Source organism: Rosa chinensis, chromosome 6 (genome assembly GCF_002994745.2).
Source record: "Rosa chinensis cultivar Old Blush chromosome 6, RchiOBHm-V2, whole genome shotgun sequence".
Lineage (NCBI taxonomy): Eukaryota > Viridiplantae > Streptophyta > Magnoliopsida > Rosales > Rosaceae > Rosa > Rosa chinensis.
This window is the reverse complement of record NC_037093.1, coordinates 15,717,987-15,738,641: the sequence shown is the minus strand read 5'-3', so window position 1 is coordinate 15,738,641 and position 20,655 is coordinate 15,717,987. Positions and strand designations below refer to the sequence as shown.

At 39.5% G+C, this 20,655-nt stretch overlaps 1 protein-coding gene across 1 annotated transcript; it reads right to left on the bottom strand.

Moving 5' to 3' along the window:
• Window positions 1–171: 171 nt before the first annotated feature.
• On the bottom strand, window positions 172–18,310 carry LOC112170270. The gene is made up of 16 exons (XM_024307498.2): window positions 17,903–18,310; window positions 12,617–17,591; window positions 12,342–12,530; window positions 11,543–11,657; window positions 10,223–11,279; window positions 8,882–9,329; window positions 8,199–8,252; window positions 5,171–8,039; window positions 4,965–5,078; window positions 4,634–4,764; window positions 3,980–4,072; window positions 3,168–3,437; window positions 2,430–3,072; window positions 1,511–1,586; window positions 683–1,429; window positions 172–525 (listed from the first exon to the last, which is right to left on the bottom strand). Exons 1-15 carry the CDS (start codon window positions 18,124–18,126, stop codon window positions 1,330–1,332), a joined length of 11,358 nt encoding a protein of 3,785 aa, XP_024163266.1. The 5' UTR covers window positions 18,127–18,310; the 3' UTR covers window positions 172–525; window positions 683–1,329.
• Between the last annotated feature and the right edge of the window lie 2,345 nt (window positions 18,311–20,655).

Genomic DNA, 20,655 nt, shown 5'->3' with positions numbered 1-20,655 from the left:
CTAGGACATACTTGAGTCTTGAGACTAAAATATCAGTTGTAATGAATTGGACCGAAAATTCTTATATTCGTCTATTTTTATTTTGCAGTTTGAACTACTGTAGATAATTAGGGACAACAGTAAATCTATATTGGAGAAGAGAAAAATACACTAGTATGGAAAGTTTATATATTAAGTAGCATAGGAGCAGCTGAAATCCGTTTTTGTACCATTAACTTAAATGTAAAAGGTATATCAGAGTAGGACTGAATGCCAATATCTGGCTGGTTTATCAGAGAACCTTATTTAGCAATTGATCTGCTACATTCTTAACTTACTATACCAGGGTAAAAAGGGCAAAGATGTTGAACTTCCCCGGCCAGTATCAAACAAAGAGATTCCCAGACCAAAAAGGAAGAGCTGGTCGACAAGCCGTTGACGAAATTAAGAATTTCCTATATTGTGGATGTTTGATACTTTTGATATTCCTGCGTGAGGTAAGATCTTCTAAACCAAATGCAACCTGTGCAAAAGTGAGCTGATTGCCTACAAAATGAGGAAGACATCCTCAGATCAGTAATTGCCATAAAGAACGGGAAAACCTGGCTAAAGATGTATTACCCATTGAACACTGAAGAGCAATGCCAGAAAATACAACTAGGCAACTAGGCATAGTAGAAGAGGACAAAGAGTAATCACTCACATTGGTAGTAATTTGTGATACAGACTCCTTGTTGGGAGTAGCAGTGCTTCTCGTGATACTGACAATTGACACAGACGAACAACGGTGTTGCACCAGGCCAGCTTGCTGCTAAAATCTGAAATCTTCTTCAAAGTGCTTCACATGGCATTCTCCTGCCAGTCTGCCACAATGGTGTCTGCGAAGTTGTTCCATCTTTATAGGGCATTAAAGCAGGGAAGACAGCTTAGCAACCACCAAATACAAATAACACGAGTTCCACACGAGACTGCTTCTCATGCCACATGCATAATCTCACCCAAGGTACCACAATTTAGAGGGAGATAACACTTGAAAAATTTTAAGTTATCCTCCACCAAAGACACAGCTGGCCATTCTAGAAAGGGCAAGGTTTAATGAACCAGATATCACCAACAACTGCAGCTATTAGACATTGACGGCCAATTTCTTACGAAATAATCACTATTGCGCATTCAAATGATCGGGAGATGTGAAGCCCAAAGAGATGGGATTGCTGAAGCAACTAATGCCTTGCCCAGCGTAAGAGGCTCCATTCTCAATTCTCTGATTTTGCAAGGCAAAAACGGATTAACCAACCCAATTCTAAATTAATACGCCTCGTACATATAGAAGGCAGCAGCTTCACAAGTTCAAATCCATGGTGTCCAACCTTCATACATGTTGCAAAGATTGTCTACACTAGTGGCTTGCTTAAGTAGATAGTCCACTTGTTCGGAGATACTAATTTCTCTGAGAATACACAAAGGTCCACAGTCATATCAATTATTACAAGCAATCTAACATAATAAGATCTCCAGAAGAAGAAGTTACCTGTTGTCAGATATATCTCGACCATCTAGTTTCAACTCAACTCGTCTCAAGATTGACATTGCATAAGGGTTTTTACCTAGTAAAAAGACCAAAATATACACAGATAAGGTATGGCAAGCGCGACTTGAGAGCAATTATGTATCTTCATAGATTAGAAGTTGACACAGAATATTTACTTTTCGTCCGAAAAATAAATTTATATTCATCATGTCCCATTACAAGAGAACTAGCACTCCCCCATCCTCATTTTCTATTTTCTCAGCGGAATACCTTTTGCTCTGTATAAGTCATACACCTGTTAATGTAAAATTTACATTTCAAAAAGTTTTCACAACTAATTTCACGTCCTGGGAGATGGAATCTTGATTTAAATCAAGTATTCCACAATTTGTTACATGGAGGGAAGAACAAAATGTAAGCATAGAAGAGCTGGACAAGGAAGGTTAGCCTTCATAAACAAAGTGGTCTACTGTTGCACCCCTTGTTAAATTATTTCCCCTTCAACCCCTTGAATGGCTAATTGCACTGGAACATTGGGATTATATTTGCTCCTTATCATGAAGCTGAAGGTTCCTCAACCAGACAACAGAAAGAACTACTGTCCTCTTCCTTCCCCTCAACTCATTGATGAATATTTTTAATCTTGTAATGCGCTTACTAGTCTAGCACTCGCTGTCATCCAATACTCCATAATCATCTTTTCTACTTAATTATCCATTTAATTGTGTTTTTAATTCCAAATATATAAGAAAAATGAAAATAAAACAAAATAAAAACAAAAAAGTGAGGAAAATATAACCAAGGTAGGCACTTTTGGTGAGCAAGGGCTAGATAGAAACAGCAAATATACACACACTAAGGAGAAAAGGAAAAACAAACACGGTGCAGGTAAAAGATTTAATGGGATAAGCATGCTCACCCCTGCCCACTCGACTAGAAGCATGTGTAGCATCACGAGTTTCGTCCTTAATTATAATCTTGTTCAGTGAGGATATTTCATCTTTACCCCCAAACACCACCTCTCTGTTCTCATTTGAAGGACGTGAAGTATCAGGACAGACACTAACAGGTTCATCACTTGGTGATGCTGGAGCCAGTGGATATTCATTTAGGTCACTTGGTGCTGACTTGAAAGAACCAATATGAGCGTTATCTGCGTCCGTAAATTTTGATCTGTGCGGAGAATCCAACATTTCTTGGCTATCAGCTTGAGAGTAAGGGGTGGTATTTTGAAAATCTATAGCATCTCTGCTACTAGGTCCGTGCAAAAGCTGTTGCTTTATATCTTCTTGATCAATGAAGCTACCTGGAAGACTCATTTCAGGCAAGGAAATGCCAGAATCTGTACTACTACTGCAGATACTATCTGGTGGAGATAACCATCCTTTATCTTCCAAAGGAAGTCCAATGCCAACAAAATCTTTGGTGCTCTCACCATTTGACATGGAGAGGTTCTCTCTCTCCTTGTCATCAAACCCAGTAGCATCAGCAGCAAGATCTGGCCTTGATACATCAGTTACTGGCGATTCTACTTCCTGGCTTTCTCCTAGTCCTTCAAGAGCCTATAAGAGATAAAAGAAAAAAGAGTTTGTTTTTAGATAAACAAGCTATTCTCCTTGATGTCAATATATAATTTCTGACAAGACTGTGACCATACTTTATGAAGATTCCCAGCATGGAGACTTGCAGTTCGTGCAAGCCTGGTCAACATAGAATAGAGCCCCTTCACAGATGAAGTAAGTGAGGGCACCAAGGGATCTAAGGTCTGGCAAGCCTCCCTGATTTTTAGAGAATAGGACTGGTATATGGCTTGTCCATGAATCGGAGATATTTCCATCTTGGTCTCTCTTTCCCTACATATAGCATCAGTCATAGCAGCTACATCTTTGGACAATACTGTTTCCAGTGGAAGAAGAATTGCATTTGCCTGCCCAAAATGTAAACAAACAGCTTATATAGCGGTTATCATAGTTAGTAAACTACGGGATATGTATAATACAGAAAAAATATGTGCATTATTCAGACAATGTCATTTAACAGTTCACTGAAAAGTTGCGCAAAGCATTTTCAATTAATTAATCAACAAATTTTAAATTCTAAAACATTAATTTAATATCATTTGTGCGATGACGTGTAAAATATGGAAGAAAAAAAAGTAAAAAATTGGTTAAAATACATGTATATTACTTTTTTAATCAAAAGTACGGAAAATTTAATGTACCATTCAAAAGTACAAAGTACGAAAAATATATCAGTGCGTGTATTACTCGTGTATTATGCAGAAAATTACTAACCAAGGTGGTTATCAACATAAGTTAGTGAATCATACAATGTAGAAACATTTATCATCCTGAACACCAGGAACAAATAAAACAACAATCAGCAAATACTAAAGAAAAATAAAAACCCAAAAAAAAAAAAACATAGATAACTAAGATGTTAAAACATTAAATATGGGACGAGGGAAACCTTCGAAAGGTCTTCCACAAGAGAACGATGAACTGCAGCAGCCTCCTTTCCTAGACCGTGAACATCATGTAGATCTTCAGTTATTGCAAGGACCTAATGAATGTAAAAGTATTAGCCATATGAGAATCCATCCCTCACAACGGGAGAGTTAATAAAAATACAAAGAAAATTAAGTCACATTGGATAGCAGCCCTTAAGAAATCATAATCGCAGAAGAAAACAGAGGACCACGACTTAAATTGATAGAAGGGTTCATACTAGAGATGTACAATGCTGTTTCATTTATATATATTATGAAGTTAGTAAGCAACCTGTTAATCGCCTTTGTGTCTTAGGGACAAATAAATATGCTAAAAGAAAGAACATTCATATTTTTATTAATTTTTTGATCCCAGAATCCGTTTCGCAGACCAGGGGTTGAAATTGAGGCAACCTGCCAAACCCTACAAATCTTTATGAGAGAAGGAAGTGAAGAAACCCTAGCAAATAGCAAGATAGGTACCATGAGAATGTTTGAACCAAAGACCACATGGGTAGAAGAAACAATATTCATATAGAATATTTGTCCCAGATGCGTATATTAGAACAAATACCAATTAAGTTGTATTAATATTTAATAATAAAACTTCAAAGGATGTAACTTGTAAACTTTACCTCTTCAAGCATAAAACCGCATTCAGAAGTTAAAGTGGAATGACGATTTGAAACACCAGCATATGCCATCAGTGCAACACTGGCTTCACATGCACAATCCCTCATTGCAAGAACCGTGCTCTGTAAATCACCTGTCGAGTATAAAACCAGCATATCAGATGATTTATAGATACATAATACTGATGGTTTTGTGTCTGCCTGTCTGTCCGTCCGTGTGTCGATTGTGAACATGATAGAATTATAACAATATGTATTCATTTATTTTCATAAGAAATATCTACTACTAATGTAAGTGGAAGATATTTAGCATGTATGAAAGAGAAGGTATGACCTGAAGCTGACTTTGCTTTGAGAGATCCAATATTAAGTTCGTTGGTTGCAGAAGACAATCCACTGGAAGCAGTTTCCATTGTGCTCTGTGCAAGCTTCCATTCTTGTTCAGTGCCTAATACATGAAACAAGAGTTTATACTTTCACAACTCATACAGACATCAAATAGGTGCCAAAAATAATTTCACTTTAATATTGCAAACTCACGAGCAAAAGAGTGGTAAGTGATATCCAATCTTTTTAGTGCATTCAAGTAAGCTTGCTGCCACGTTCTACAATCACCACCAGACCTGGCCGGGTAGATCTCTCCCAGAGACCGGAAAAGGCCATCTCGTGATGCCTCAAACTCCAGTACAGACATACAAATTTTTATTATATCCGATGCCTTTTCTCTACCTTGCCATAGTAGTTGTCGCCGCCTCGTGAGATGGTCATGAAATTCAGGAGGAATTCCAGAAGTCTTGCTTGAACCATTTCCAGTTGCACTGGAATTTGGGCCACCACAGGCCCATCCCATTGCTCTCTCAAGCTGCCCTTCAGCTGTAAGGGAACTTCGTTCAGAAGCTTGGAGTGACTCTATAGACCTGGCTATCTTTGACACAGAAGACTGTAAACTTTCCAGCATATTAGGCCTGTTAAGGTTCAAGACAATAGGATGCAAGCTATCATCACCACCAAGAAATTTCTGAAACATGACCCTGCTACTGTATGAAGGAGTCAAAGTAGCATCATGCATCCATTCCATCTGAGCAATCTCCAGGCCAGTCTTGCAAAGAGCTTCTCTGAGTTCATTCACCTGCCTTTTCATTACAGATACAGCTACCCTTGCTGCTCTGGCAGTTTCATGTGCATTGCAGAATTCCTCGAGCATAAGTTGAACCTTTTCCAGGGCCCCAACGTCTTTTTGCACTTGATCAAGAGCAACCTCCTTTGTAACCTCAGTCAGTTGCTTCAGACGTTCGATTTCTTTATCTAAGCTAGCCAATAAACTAGGACCAACTCGTTCTTTCAGGTATCTACGAAGATGTTCTTGAAGTTGCATTTCAAGCTTTCTCTTAACAACATTGAAGAGCTGGTCAAACCCTAAAGTCTGATCCATATATGAAGCTACATCATTCATGCATGAATCAAGAAACGAATCAATAACACCAATTTTCCAAACAAAGAAAGAATGGAGATGCAATAAGCTTCCAAGCTTCCAAACGTATTCAGATATTGGATACCCTGAAGTCAGTAAATCTGTTAAATTAGGAACCTCATTTGAGTGCGAAGTATAAGAACCTCCAATTGATGACAATACTTTATCAATTGCTTCCAACTCAGAAAAAGGCTTAACAAGCAGGGCAAGTAGCACCTTGCTTTTTGAGGCATGCAGCTCTCTTTCATCTTTGACACCAACTAGAGACTGAAAATGGTGCGCAGAAGTAGTCAGGGCATTCTTTATATCAGTTTCTCTTCTTATGAGGGCAGTAGTGCGCAAATCCCTCTGGTTCCAAGTTTGATGGAGTTGGTCTAGCTGCGCCCTACAGGCTTCTTCTTGGGAGGCAAGCTCCTCCGCCTCTTCCCATGAGAGATGATCCCTACTTTTCATAGCAGCTTCTTCAAGAGCCAGCTGCTGCTCAGTTATGTGGCCAACCCTAACAAAGTAGTTCTGTTCCAGTTCAACTAAAGATGCCCTCTCCATCTCTACCTCAATAAATTGCTCTAGTACCGTATCAATTGAACCCCGAATTTGTGAGATCAATCCAAATGCATCCATAACTTCTGGATTCAGTGAAACTGCAGATCTTATTACATCTGGAAGAACAGCTTCAGTCATTTGCCCAATTAAGCTTTTGAAGGAAAGTAAAATGGTTTTAAAAATGGCAGCCCAATTTCTATCAGAACCATAGCCTGGATGGCCTTTGTCCGTGTCACCAGTAAGAACATCTCTACCAATCAATTGCTGTAACTCATTAACAAACCCTGCTAAAAGTATGCATTTCTCTACTTGCTCTTCAAATCCAGAGAAAATAGTTTCAAATTCATAATTAATCTGATTGGCAGTAGTTCTTCTTTCAGTTGAGTCGCTGAATATGTTGAGCACCTTGAGCTTAATCTCATTATACAGATAACTGGCAGCTGTATTTAAAACAAATAGGACTTTCTCCCTTTTCTCATTCAGCTCCCCTTGCAATCTAGCATCTTTTGTACCATTCCCATCATATTTTGATTGCCCAAATTGGATGGAGGAAATAGCATCTTCTTTCTTTGCAATACCAGCAGATTGCATGTATTTCATAAAAGCAGACAAAAGTCGGTCCTTTGCCTGTGATTCAGTCTCTGAGCCAATTGAGTGCACTAGCTCAGCACACTCCGCTTCCAGCTTCTCTATCTCTAGGGAATACTTCTCTACTCTACGGCACAGATCATCATGTCTCTGTTTGATAGAATCAAAATTGTCCCCATATTTGGAAATGAGCTCAGAACCCTGTCTTCTAGCAAGAGAGAGTATATCGGAGGAAAGAGCACCAACTGACAGCTGCAAAATCTGTGACCAACCATGAACTGCACTTGTTGTAATGTAATTTAGTGGCAAAATTCTTTGCAAAGCCAAAGAATATACTTCAAGAGCGGCTGTGGCAGAAGCGAGTCCATCATCTAATTCAGATACTAGTTGAGCAACCTCCCTATCAATATCATAGCACTGTGCTTGTGTAGGCTCAGGAACAATGGTCAGTGGAACCCCAGCCACCAGAACTGCTGATGTTAGAGACAAATTTTCTTGCATACTACTAAGCTTTAAGAAGGCATTAATTTCTTGAAGTAAATTGCTACGTAAAGCATCAAGGATCCTTCCATGTTGTTCCATCCAGGTTGCTGCCTCTTGAGATTTCTCAGCAACCAAGGCCTTCGCTTGGGCAAATTCTCGAGCCTGAATTTCAAACAAGGCACGGATTTTCTCTGAATTACTAGTTGCGTCGGAAACAATGGACTTTGCAGTTGTCTCATGCAGAATTAGGTTAGATCTCTCTTGATCAGCTCGATAAAAGAGTGTAGATGCGAGTTCATATTGGTTTAGAACATTGGCAAACCTCTGGTAAAACATTTCCCAAAAGTGAAAAAAAAAAAAGAAGGACAAGTCAGCAAATATAAAAGAAAGTAAGTAATTACCCCCCCCCCCCCCCCCCCCCCCCCAAAACACACACACACACACAAAAAAAAAAAAAGGAGAGACAAATATAAAGGACCATACCTCAAGAGCAGATTCAACAGCTGGTAGAGTAGACAGTAAAAGATCATGATGTTCCTGGTTACAATTAAAAGACGCAAAATATAAATGACATAATCAAAGAAGTTCCAAATCTATGCATACAAATGGACTTTAATCAAAGGACAGGTGTTATGGACAGAGAAAATAAAAACAGATAAATTTGTCCGATTCTGAAATAGATTCGAAAGAAAAGACTAGAACTTCAGTACATTTTCAGATATATGATAAAAGAAATACACACGGACACATATAAATATAATGTACTAAGTTCAAATTCTAGGTATGGTCAAGATGGGTTTCCAGCCATCTTGAAATCCCAAGCGATCAGGATTAAAAAAAATAAATAAATAAATAAAATAAAATAAAATATAATATAAAAAAAAAATAATAATAATAATAAAGAACAAAAGTCAATGCTGAGTTCAAATCCCAGGCTGAGACATCCTAAGTTCGAATACCAACAATTACAAGACCCCAATATAAGTTTCGTTTGATATAGGCTGTGAAAAGATGATAGACCCACATATGACGGGAGTGTTATGAGTACAACAGAAACTATCCAAATTGCAGGTAATTGTAACAATAGTGGTAAACCAACAAACATTATCAGAACTAAGACCATAACGAAGGCATATAGAAGCTTTACTCTTAGACTGAAAACACACCTGTAACGGGACGCGAATTTCCTGCACACGAGATGCAAATAAACTCAGACTGACAGCCAACTCCATGCCCTTCCTTTCTTCACCGCCAATTGCAGCATCATCATGAAAATCTCCCCGTGTCCATTCCACCAGAGGGTCCCAAACAAACACTTCTAGTAACATCAAAAGTATGTCTTTGTTCTTCCTCAAAACACCAATAACCGATTCACAGTTTGACCTAAAGGTACCTTCTATTCCAGTCATCCCTAATGCAGCTTCAATGGTTTGTGTAAGGCGGAAGGGTACAATTTCTGGAATTTTTAGTCTTTGCCCTTTATCAAAACAAACATTGTAATCAATATGTACCATATCACCACTACAGAAATCCATGAGGATATTATCCAAGTGTCTATCCCCAAGGCCAAGAATGTGACCCACCATGCTCATGGCAGCAACACTTCCAGAAAACCTACAATTTAAAGTACAAGTAACATTAATTTGTTTACAACATTAATTCCTAAAAATAGATAAATAAATATTAAATAAATAATGGAATGTGATCAATACCATAGATCACAATGAAAATCACGTCACCTACTAAAATAAAACAAAATGAAAAAGGAAGATGATCATGAAACTAGAACATATTAACACTTTCGTGGTACTTTAGCTCACCTTTCAAATTGAATTACTAATTCAACACGACAAAATATAACTTAAACGTAGTGTTCAGTAAACACTGTATTGGTGACCAGTGTGAGGTCCCAGTTGTGAGGTTCAATTTTACTTTTTCCCAACAAATGAAGGCTAAAAGCCCAAACAAGCAAACCGACAAGGAAATTAGCGCAGAACACAGCTACAAATAAGTCTAATTTTAGAGAATCCACATAAATCATCAAGGAACTGCTCATGACTTGCGAGGGATCTCCTCAAAGATTGTGCACTCCATCAATGATCATATAACTCTCATGATTCCATTATATAAAATTATATTTAATTGAATTAAGAGAGAGAAGATGAGACCATGGGCAATACTTTTTTGTCAGTGACTCAACAGTTCAACATATAAAAAGACTATACTTTAAAGCATCATATTCAAAGAACAACTGGAAGTTCCTATGACAATGCATGTAATAGATGCGAAGCAGGTTCTTAAGCTTACTTTTTTGTCAGTGACTTGACAGTTCAACGTATAAAAAGACTACATTAAAGCATCATATTCAAAGAACAACTCGAAGTTCCTATGACAATGCATGTAATAGATGCAAAGCAGGTTCTTAAGCTTTGCTAACTATATAAACTAATGCAATGGTGTTATTACCTAAACAAAACATTGAACAGTTTCTTGGGATTTGTAGTTACCTTTTCTGTTTCGAGCTGAAGGATTTGAATCCTTCACTAGCACACCAGAGTTCTTGATAAAGAAGCTGTCTAGGAGTCTCCTTCATAAGATCCATGAGAACTTTACGCTTCACCTCATGAGGCCAGTCTCTTCGTGAAATTACTCTCCTTATACCTTTCTCTTTGAGTGCTGGTATGATTTTACCATAGAACATGTCACTAGGTCGGGGAACAGCTGGAGGAACAGAACCTTTTGAATTGTCACCACCTACTGCTGAGAGCTGCGCTAGTTGGGTGCGGTTTTGCCAAGACTTAAAGACACTGTATATACTAATCACATTACCCACCCACTGGATAAGACCAGCCCGGCCACTAATTGGAGTCACAGAATAATAGCGAATACCAAGAAAGTGACTATGAGTTGCGACTGAGGAATGCAGAAAACCGTTGATAGCTTGCAAGAGCTGCATGATTCTGGCATCAAGCCGGAGATCTTCCCTTCCTTTCAAAAGATATGTGTACTTTTGACCATCAGAACCAAGAATAACAAGTTTCTTAGGCTTAGTCTTTGTTGATATGATAGCCACGTCCTCAGAGAAAGAAGCAATGGTAACAATTCCTTGAAGATTAGCACTGAGACCTCTGTCAGATTCAGAGACTGTATCTTGCTTTTCAAGACCAGGCATTGGAACATCAGACGATGATAGTAGAGCCAATTGTGGTGCGACTTCTCTTAAACAAATTGATGACTTCCTTTGATAAGATGCCAAGGAGGCAGCAATAATATCAAATGGACGCCATGCATCTCCAAGTGCTGTAGCAGATGCTGGAGGTGTCTTGAAGGCTGTGATGGCCGATTTCAACCGATCTTTATATTCCTCATGGAACCATACCTCATGAGGTGTTTCAGGTTTCCGAGATGTGGAAGATAGACGACGTTCTAAGGCCACAACAATAGGAGCCATCATGGCTGAGTATTTCGCTGCATTTATCTTGTTCTTCTCACTCTGGCTAAGAGTGATATTTTCTGCAATTCGTGCAGCTTCCTCCTTTAGTACATTTATGCGCCTCGTCACATCTGAAAGCAAATTAAGACCAAAAAAAATTTAAATATGGTGCAAAAATGGTGTTGTCTAGTGGACAAATACTGAGGAATCAGAACCTAACATGCATCTAGGCAGCTCATTTGTGATTAAGGCCTGCATATTAGTCACTGATATATAACGTCGTATACAAATTACATGAGATTGACAAGAGAAGATTTCACCTTCTCTCAGAATTTATACATCACCCAAAAACTATATTGCAAACAAGGCCTCATATAAGCAAGGTCAAACATACCTGTGTGAAGATCTTGGAGTGTGCTGAGCCATAGCTCCTCCCAAAGAACAGTAACATTTCCTAGCTCATTTATCACGAGCTGGACATCCTGAATCAGTCTTGGGTATAGTTCACTCTGCATGTAACATGATCATGCTTAAAACATCTTATATTTCATTTTCAAGCAAGTGATGATTTGGAATCTGAGTGAATAAGTTTCGCACAATTAACATGATTTACAAATATAACTCACATAATTTTTACACAAAAAAAAAAAAAAAAACATACATAATATGACTAGAACATCTAATGCATACAGAAGCATTAGAATATAGTAATTACAATGTCGCTATTTATTCAGTAGTAATCGTGTGCCTTTTGTTGTTCCTAATGATGACTTTGTCCTCAAAATTTCAGATCCAAAGTGAACTAGCCCCTTGACATGAGCTACGCGCATGCAAATTGCCATTCTTTAAACAATTTTTTTGTTGAAAAAAAATCTTATTCTTTTTTTTTTTTTTTCTCTTTTGTATTGTGTCAAGATCAGAGTTTTCAAAAAGTCGACTAATTAAAACCTGATTAATTAAAAACAATGTTTTCGATGTCTTAACTTTTCATGAACCCACATGCCATGTGAGAGAAATTCTCTTCATATGTATTGTTAATAAAATTTTATGACTGCTTCCTTTCAATATTTATTTAACAAAAGACACTCTTGGATTTTGAATGCTTACCAAAACCCACATAATATACATACAAACATAGATAATTTTATGTTAGAAATATTCTGACGCACTAATCTTGAAAGGAAGTTCGTTACCAAACAACCAAGTATGTGTTGGAGCTCCTCCGAAGGCTTCTCTTCGTAAGCATTCACATCAACTAATGTCGGGTAGACGATGGACCAAGGAGATTGTTTGGCCAGCATCATCAATAACCCCTCCAACTGCTTCCGTACCACTTGCTCAGGATGAGAACTTAACCGAGCAAACAATTGGGGGGTGACCTCCTAGAAGTGACGATTGGAATCAGAGAGATCAAATCATCCTTATGTTAATTAGCAGGCTGGAAATAAACTAGGGAAGAGCAGCTTACCTGCCACGGTGACAAAGGAACTGTTGAAAGAGCAGGTTCAAGTATATCTTTCAACTCAGCTCCATAATTGAGAAGAATATGCAGGACATACAATGTGGCCCTAAGAGTATAGCTACCAGTTTTTTGTTTCATAGGTTCAGGACCAGAGTCAACCAAACCACTATTGCAAATTTTGGCAGATGAATATGAAAGATACTGTATAAATCCTTGAGCTGCGTGGCCAAAGAGGGACACTCTCCTCCTCCTCAAAGACCACCACACAGCTACTAAATCATTGACAACAGAAATTATGTCGTTTTCATTTAAGCCAATATTGGCATGAAGGAAGCAGATCTTCAACTGAGAAGCTAGAGCAGCAGAAAGGCAATCTTCACTTGAGTCTTCAACACCAGGTGCCCTAGAAACAGTTTCAATAATATTCACTACTTGCAGAACCAATGCCATCACAGTGTTGTCATTTCTTGGTGCAGCAGAATCAATAGAAAAGCTCACCTCTCCCTGTTCAGCAGTGAAAGCCCCATCATCCTTATTCTGGAAGAGCTGTAAAATCAAAGATCTTACTTTTATGATCTCACCTTCAGTTAGGTTGAATCTCTCAGGTAGAACTTCATTAACAAGAGAAGGAGAAAATGAGCATGAGCGAAGAGTATTTTCATGTGGGGTTAAAAGAGATTCTCTGGCTTGACTGAAACACCAGGAGGCATAAGAAATCCAGGATTTGCCCATAGTGGGGCATAGATGAGTAGACAACTTTGTAGCTGTACCAACAAACTCCTCAACAATAGGACCTAGGGGTGGTTTAGAGATTAAAATCTCATCGACAAATGAGGGTCCCCCTCTGCTGGGAGATGAGGAATAGGCCATATCAAAATCTGATCGCATCTTAACAATAATCCCATCTAGCCTCGAATCTGAATACTTCTGTTTAAGCCAGTTTGAGAGTTTCAAGCATGCCTTGGCTTTCAGAATACCATTGTCAGCATCAAATTCGATAGATGGTGAAGAAATCATGATAGGACTCACAAAAGACCATAGGTTGGTCAAAGCATCCTCCAAGTTGTTTTCAGCATGCATTAGCAGGATACCCTCATACTGCAGTTTCGAGATGAGGAATTGCTGGTGTCTTTCCCCAGAGCAGCTCGATATGCGATCTTTGAGATAGCTGTTTAAACGATTTGCCAACAGTAAGTTTCCTCGTTTGCGGGCCAAACTTAACAAGTTCATACAGAGCTTTAGAGTAGCTGGAGAAACAGGAGAAATGGTTTGATAAACTCGAAGAACTTTTAACCAAGGGTCACAGTCTTGATGAACTCTGCCTATTTCTGGCTGCATAAATTGGACATATGAACTTAACACAGATTGCAGCTGCCTGGGTTTATCTTGGCTACCTTTAATCTTGTAAAATTCCTCAAATGCAAAGATGCAGTGCAACTGAGTGGCATGTGCGGCCACCTCTTCTAACCCATCTAGCGGCAGAACAGACAATGTTTCCTCCAGCATCGACCTGGCCTTCTCCAACTCATGTGGCACCTTATCTTCCTTTTCACCATTCTGAAAAAGCATTGCCTGTAAGAGCATCTGCTCACTTCTTTGCAAGGCCAATTTGGGATCAAGTGCGAGCTCACTGCTACTTTTAGGTGTCAAACCAAGGCATGCCCATGCTGCCTGATATTCACCCTCATCATACTGTGCCAAGGCATGAATTGCATTAATTTCATTGCCAGTTGTCGTTAGCGCACCGCAATAACTCTTCCCAGCATGCTTGGCACGAAGTGTCTGCAACTCCAGTAACCAGGATTCTAATGATTTCCAATCACAAACAGAAGTATAACACTCAATGATACGTGCAATGACAAATTGTACACCATCAGAACCCAAGGAACTCAGTGACTCCTCAGTCTGTAGCAAGTGGGTAAAGTGAGCAGCAGCCTTTTCATATTTACCTTCTGCCTCATACACAAGCCCAGTAACCCATGTAATGGGTCCAGACATCCCACTGTTACTGGACTGGTTTTCCTCCACAAGAAAGGGAAAGAACGTCAACGAAACCCATTTTTCCAGACCAACTAAAGCCTCTGATTCATGAGTCTTACACAGAGCCAATGCCATGTGCCGTAAAACCCTCAATATGTCTGCAGACAATCTACCCTTGATATTATGGAGGTGCTCAGTTACTTGTACCCTAGACTTGTCATTTAAAGCTGAAGCCACAAGATTCCTGAGCTCCTGTAAACGCAGCGCACAATAGTGAATTGTAGCATCATGGCATTGTAGAGCTAAACCAGCATTCATCATTGGCTCACATATACGAGAGAACCACTCCTCACATACTTTCTTATTAGCTCGAAAGAATAAGGAACTTGACCGAGTAGCAGGAGGTAAAACAGCAGACCCCTCATATGCATTGTATACATTTTTCTTTAGAGCCTCAACAAAATCGAATAGTAACCTCATTGGTAACAAATGAGCACCAGAAGACCCTATCATACTCAAGTTCCCATCAGTCTGTTCACTATCATACTGTAATAGGTGTGCAACGTCCAAAAGCATTCGCTCTAATGCTGCAAAAGTCTGGGTTGGCCCACCTAGGTTAGTCCGAAGCCGTGTGGAAATACAATATCTAGCAGCTTCTTGTACAGCCCACCAAGCACCAGCCAGATTATTTACTGAGCAATGTTTTTCAAGAAAACCATCATCCACTTTAATGTCCAACCACACACCAGTAGCAACATTTCCTGTTTCCTCGAGTTGACGTGCAAGAAGGTCTTTTGAACTTCTGCAGCAATGAATAAGCCGTTGGATCCAAGAAGAAAGAGGCACCTTCCATCTTTGGGATATGTAACTCAATATGGTCACCAGTTGTTGTGAGTGAAGTTGCTGAGGGAGCTGCTTCAAGGAAAACACTTGCTTCCACTGCATGTTAGAACTGTTGCCTACCTGAACAGCACCAGCCCTAGATGAAGAAGACGTCCCATAATCATGAAGCCCACATGCATACAATGTAGTAGGTACAACAATAGCAAGCAGTCTAACAAATGCATTTTTTATATTATTATCAGGATCACCGAGTTTACCCAACACCACTTCAGCCATACTATAAAAGTAAACAGGATGTACAAGCCTTGCCTGTAGTAACAGCTCCAATACTATTGCAACATGTGACCTCACTTTTGGTTCCCTATCAGATGCAGCATCCAGAATTGAGTAAAGCATGTTCCCAATAATTCTATCATTACCATACACTTCATAGAAACGAGTTTCTGTGTCTGATTTCTCATTAAAAGCAATAACATTCTCACAAAATCTTTGTACCCAATCCAGCGCAGTTACTTTAACTGCAAGAGGAGAAGAGACATGGAGAGCTTTCACAAAAAACAGACTGTACTTTCTCAGATTCTCAACAACCACAACCGAATGTTCATTCGTCAAAGACTCACTATTAAGTAATTTATCAGAGGTTACATCCATTGATGATTTTCCACTACTCTGACATGACAAAGAGCAGGTACTTAAGAATTTAACTACTGTTAACCTGTCAAACGTCTTCAAAACACTGACTTGCAAATCCACATATTCCATAATAGGCAAGTCAAAAGGATTAAATTTCTCAATAATAAACTCTACCAACTTTTCTGACTTCATAAGATATAGGGTTGCAATGTCTGGTTGGCCAATCAAACTATAACTATTACCCCCACTGAAGAAAACACATGACAGAAGAACCTTCAAATCAAATTTAATCAATGCAAACAATTCACGTTTTGAATATGTTTTAGAACATGCAAGAACCCCATCGTCATGGCCCAGGGCATTATCCAGCATCCCTTTTAATAACTCCAGCTCCTCTGTTAATGAAGTCAGTGCTTGTTCAACAACTTCATTATTCCCATGTTGAAGCAAAAATATATAAGTGGCAGCCGAACTGCCTGTTACCAAGTGATTAGGATGCAAACGCAACTGAGAGATTGGAGCATCAAATTGCAGTATTTTCTGCACAGAGATTGGGAGAAGCCCAGACTTCTGCAAAGATAATAATTGGAGATTAGTTTTTAAAACTCCATGAACTTGGAAGGAGCTAATTCTTCCAGTTCCCACTGCTTGGTTACTATTGTCCACTTCCAAACTTTGAAATAAAATATCAACTGCAAGTGCATAAAAGGTGGAAAATCTTTCACAAAAAATTTCTGCCAGCAGAGTCAGACACTTCCATGAATCCCCAATCCATTCCAACCACCCAAATTTCCTTCCAACCATAGATAAACATCCCAACAACCGAGGAATAATTCTGTTAAGGGGTTCAGTAATTTGTTCAAGTAGATTCATTTCCAGCAACCCAGAAGCCGTGGACTGCAATACTGTTGAAAAGCATGAAAGTAACGCGAGCAGCCTTCGGAATTGTTGTGGGGTTCCATGACTTACATCCTGAATCAAAACATCCATGTCTCCTACAAACTTCGACAGCAATCCCAGAGAAAACTGCAAACTACCCACCCAATGATTCTGAAACTGTAAGAAACTATCCATTATAATTCTTCTATCTGATTCGGCAAGGTCCGGTACCAACGCCCACCCGAGAAGCAGATCAACAATGTCAAGAAAATGAGGTTGGAAGTATCTAGAAAACTTCAATGAAATCAAAGTCAAAACACCGAGAAGGCGGTGCAACAGACTCAAGGAGGTTCTCTCATCCTCAAGAAGAACTTGGCACGCTTTAAGAATTGACAAAGCATATCTCTCGATCCCGCCAACATCCCCAACATTAAGAAACTCTCGCAGGCCGTCCAATGCCAATTCTGCGGTCCCATCTCCGGCACTGCTATTGCTAAGCAACGGCAGCGCCCAACCAATGAAGCGGTCAACCAAGCTCCCAAGCATAACATGGTTCTGTCTTCCATTTGAAGTTACAGGAATTGAGCAAACCACAGCACAAAGAGCACCATATGCCACCACAGCCTCTTGCCTCACCCCATAACATCTGCAATTCAATTTTCAGACAAACAACATAAACAAAAATAATTCCGGCCAGACTACATAGCTTTCAAATGTGTTCACAATCGTAAACACATGAATTTTGCATGATTCGAATCGAAAGCATAGCCATTTTAAAATCTAATCCTAAATATAAATTGAGGCATAGTATGAAGCTACATGCTTCCAATTTCAACACAGTAACCAAACCACAAACAGCATCACTAATTTAGGTTTAACAGATAAATAAAGCAAGAATGAACGATATAGAGTAAACCCTAAGAGAGAGTGAAATTGAAGAAGGGGAAGGGGTTATACTTATCGGAGAGAAGCTGAGAGAAGCCCTGGGCAAGGAAAGAGGCGGAGTGAGTGACAAGGAGGGAGTTGGGAGGGTAGAGAATGGCGCGGTGGAGGGAGTTGAGGGCGGCGAGTCGAGCGGAGTCATCGTCGTCGGGTTTAGAAGGGGAAGAGGAATCGTCCTTGGGAAGAGCGACGGAGAGAAGAGCAGCTAGTTGCTGCTGTTGGTGGTGGAGGCCTTGCATCACGCTCTGTTTGCTTTACCATCTCTCATTCTCTTTCTTCTTTGCTCTGCTCTCCAATCTCTCTCTGTAATCTCTCTGTCTCTCTGTGGCCTTTACTGGTTTGGTTTGTCTTCTGCTTTCACTTCTCAGAGTGCTTTGCTTTGCTTTTGTTTTCCGGCAAATACGAAATTCAAAGATCAAAATAATTTTGGTCGGTACCTTATAACTTACTTCATTTTTAAAAATATCACTTTTTTCTTTTTTATGGATGGGGCCAAAAAGCCCGAAACAACAACAAATAAAGATCAAGAATTACAATCCTAGATCTAGGACTTGCACACAAATCATCAAGCAACACATTGATAATTTGCGGAGGAAGTAGCTCCATGAAATGCACTTCAAGATCAGCACCAACACCATCTTTAGAAAGCAAATCAATAACCAAGTTTATTTCTCGATAAACATGTTGAATGTCACAATTCAAGAACTGTCTCTGCAAAAATTAAAAGCTGCAGAAAACCGACTTAAGAGGATGCAAGTCATTAACCTCACTGTTGATCAAATTCACTAAAACCTTGAAGTTACATTCAGCAATAAGATGCTAACAATGATTTTTACTAGCCAATTGTAGACCAAGTAAGAGCCCCCAAGCCTTTGCCAGTAAAACAAATCCATTACCAAGACTATCAGAAAAGCAAAAGATCTAAGAACCATTGTGATCCCTCAAAACCCTTCCTGCACCAATTTGTCCCTTTTGTCCCCTAGCTCCATCAACTTCAAGTTTAAAAGAGTGGTCAGGAGGTTTAGACCAAGATACCAATGTAATAGTTTTGCTAGGATTGATAACATAACCAACATTAGCATATATACTTCCAATCTTTAGCCGAATCTAATATGATTTTACTAGAGACTGAAGGAGGGTAGTAGCTACCATCAAAAATTGTCATGTTGCGCCATTTCCATATGTACCAGCATGTATAAACAAATACACCACACCACTTTAGTCGTCCATCATAGCAAGATCTATTGCAATGAGTGTTAGTAGCAAATCATTCATGCATCCTAATTGCATAGTCCTTACCATAGTATTCAGGCATAGAACACCATTCCAAACATTCTTAGCAAATGCACAATCTCTATATATGTGAACAAGGGTTTCAGGATGTTCATGATAAATAGGGCAAGAAGGATCAACAACTAGCCTTCTTTTGACTCTTTCAATATTAGTGAGAATTATGCCATGACATATCAATTTTTATGTTTTTTTTTTTGATAGACTATCACCTTTTATGTTAAAAGAAAATATATGTGTGTGTGTGTGTATTATTTTAATCACTTATCGTTTTAATCATTTCTTCTTAACAATTTTTTGTTTTGTTTTAATCAACAGATCAATTCTCATTCAATATCAAACCAGAATGGCACGGATACATACCTTCCCTTGCCATCATGGGCAAGTCTAGGATATGGTATGCTAGCGTCACTCAATAGACAACCAGTGCTCACTTATTCAAAGCGAGCCTATACACTATGAAAAGAAAACATAGTAAATAGGCAAAGTTCGAATAAAACTTATATTTTCTCAAGCCTATACTCCAAATGACCCTAGTACCACATGTGTCGGGTATAAACATAGTTTGTTGGATCAGACCACCAAGCTCCCAAATACGAAACCCTTGAGAATTAGGTCTCCTCGTTTTGGTCTACAAGTGGGCTCTAATCCAAGAAAGATTTCCAAATATTTTGGACACCCAATACTTCCAAGCTGATCTAAGCTTCAGAGTTGATTTGGGCCACCCACGTAATATGGCCCACCTAACTGATTTGGGCACCCAGGTTTGATTGGGCCTCTAATTGGAGTTGGGTCTCCATAATGATCCAAACGCCTCCTTTTCTGCACCTATCCCAGTTGCTACTAATTCCTCCTCCACCCCTTGCACACTGCCTGCCATCAGCTACAGACGACCACCGGCTGTGCTCCTACACACAAGATCGCCAAGACTCACACATTTCTCCTCTGGGAATTAGAAGAGTATCGTGGCCTGGATTGAAGATGCCATGCCCCTATGCTGCTCGCCTTGACGCTTGCAAACCAAACCATCGCCACGCTGGCAGATCGAATCGCTGCCGCCTTTGTAGTTTTGATCCCAAATTCAAACACCGCTTGCACGACAAGCCTTGTACCCAAACTCTAAGGCTTTAAGCCTTGCTCTAGGTGGTCGGACCGACCCAAATCAGTGGTTGTTTCTGCTACCATATGTTGTGCCACCATCTTCATTGCAGCCCCACAATTCTAGCTAGACCTTCACATCGATATCGTTGAGAATTCAAAAGTTTTGGATCGATCGATCCAATCCACCAGGAAGGTTGGCTTGGTTGACTATTCATCGAAAAGAAACGACTTTGAAGGGCTGATGACAAACCATAGAGTGTGGAGAAAAAATGTCCACTTAGAGGGGAGGCTGGCCTTAGTCATCATGGGAGAAAATGAAGCCTCGACGACTAGGTTTTGGAGATGGGAAAATCATCCTTGCTGATTGTACTAGTCAA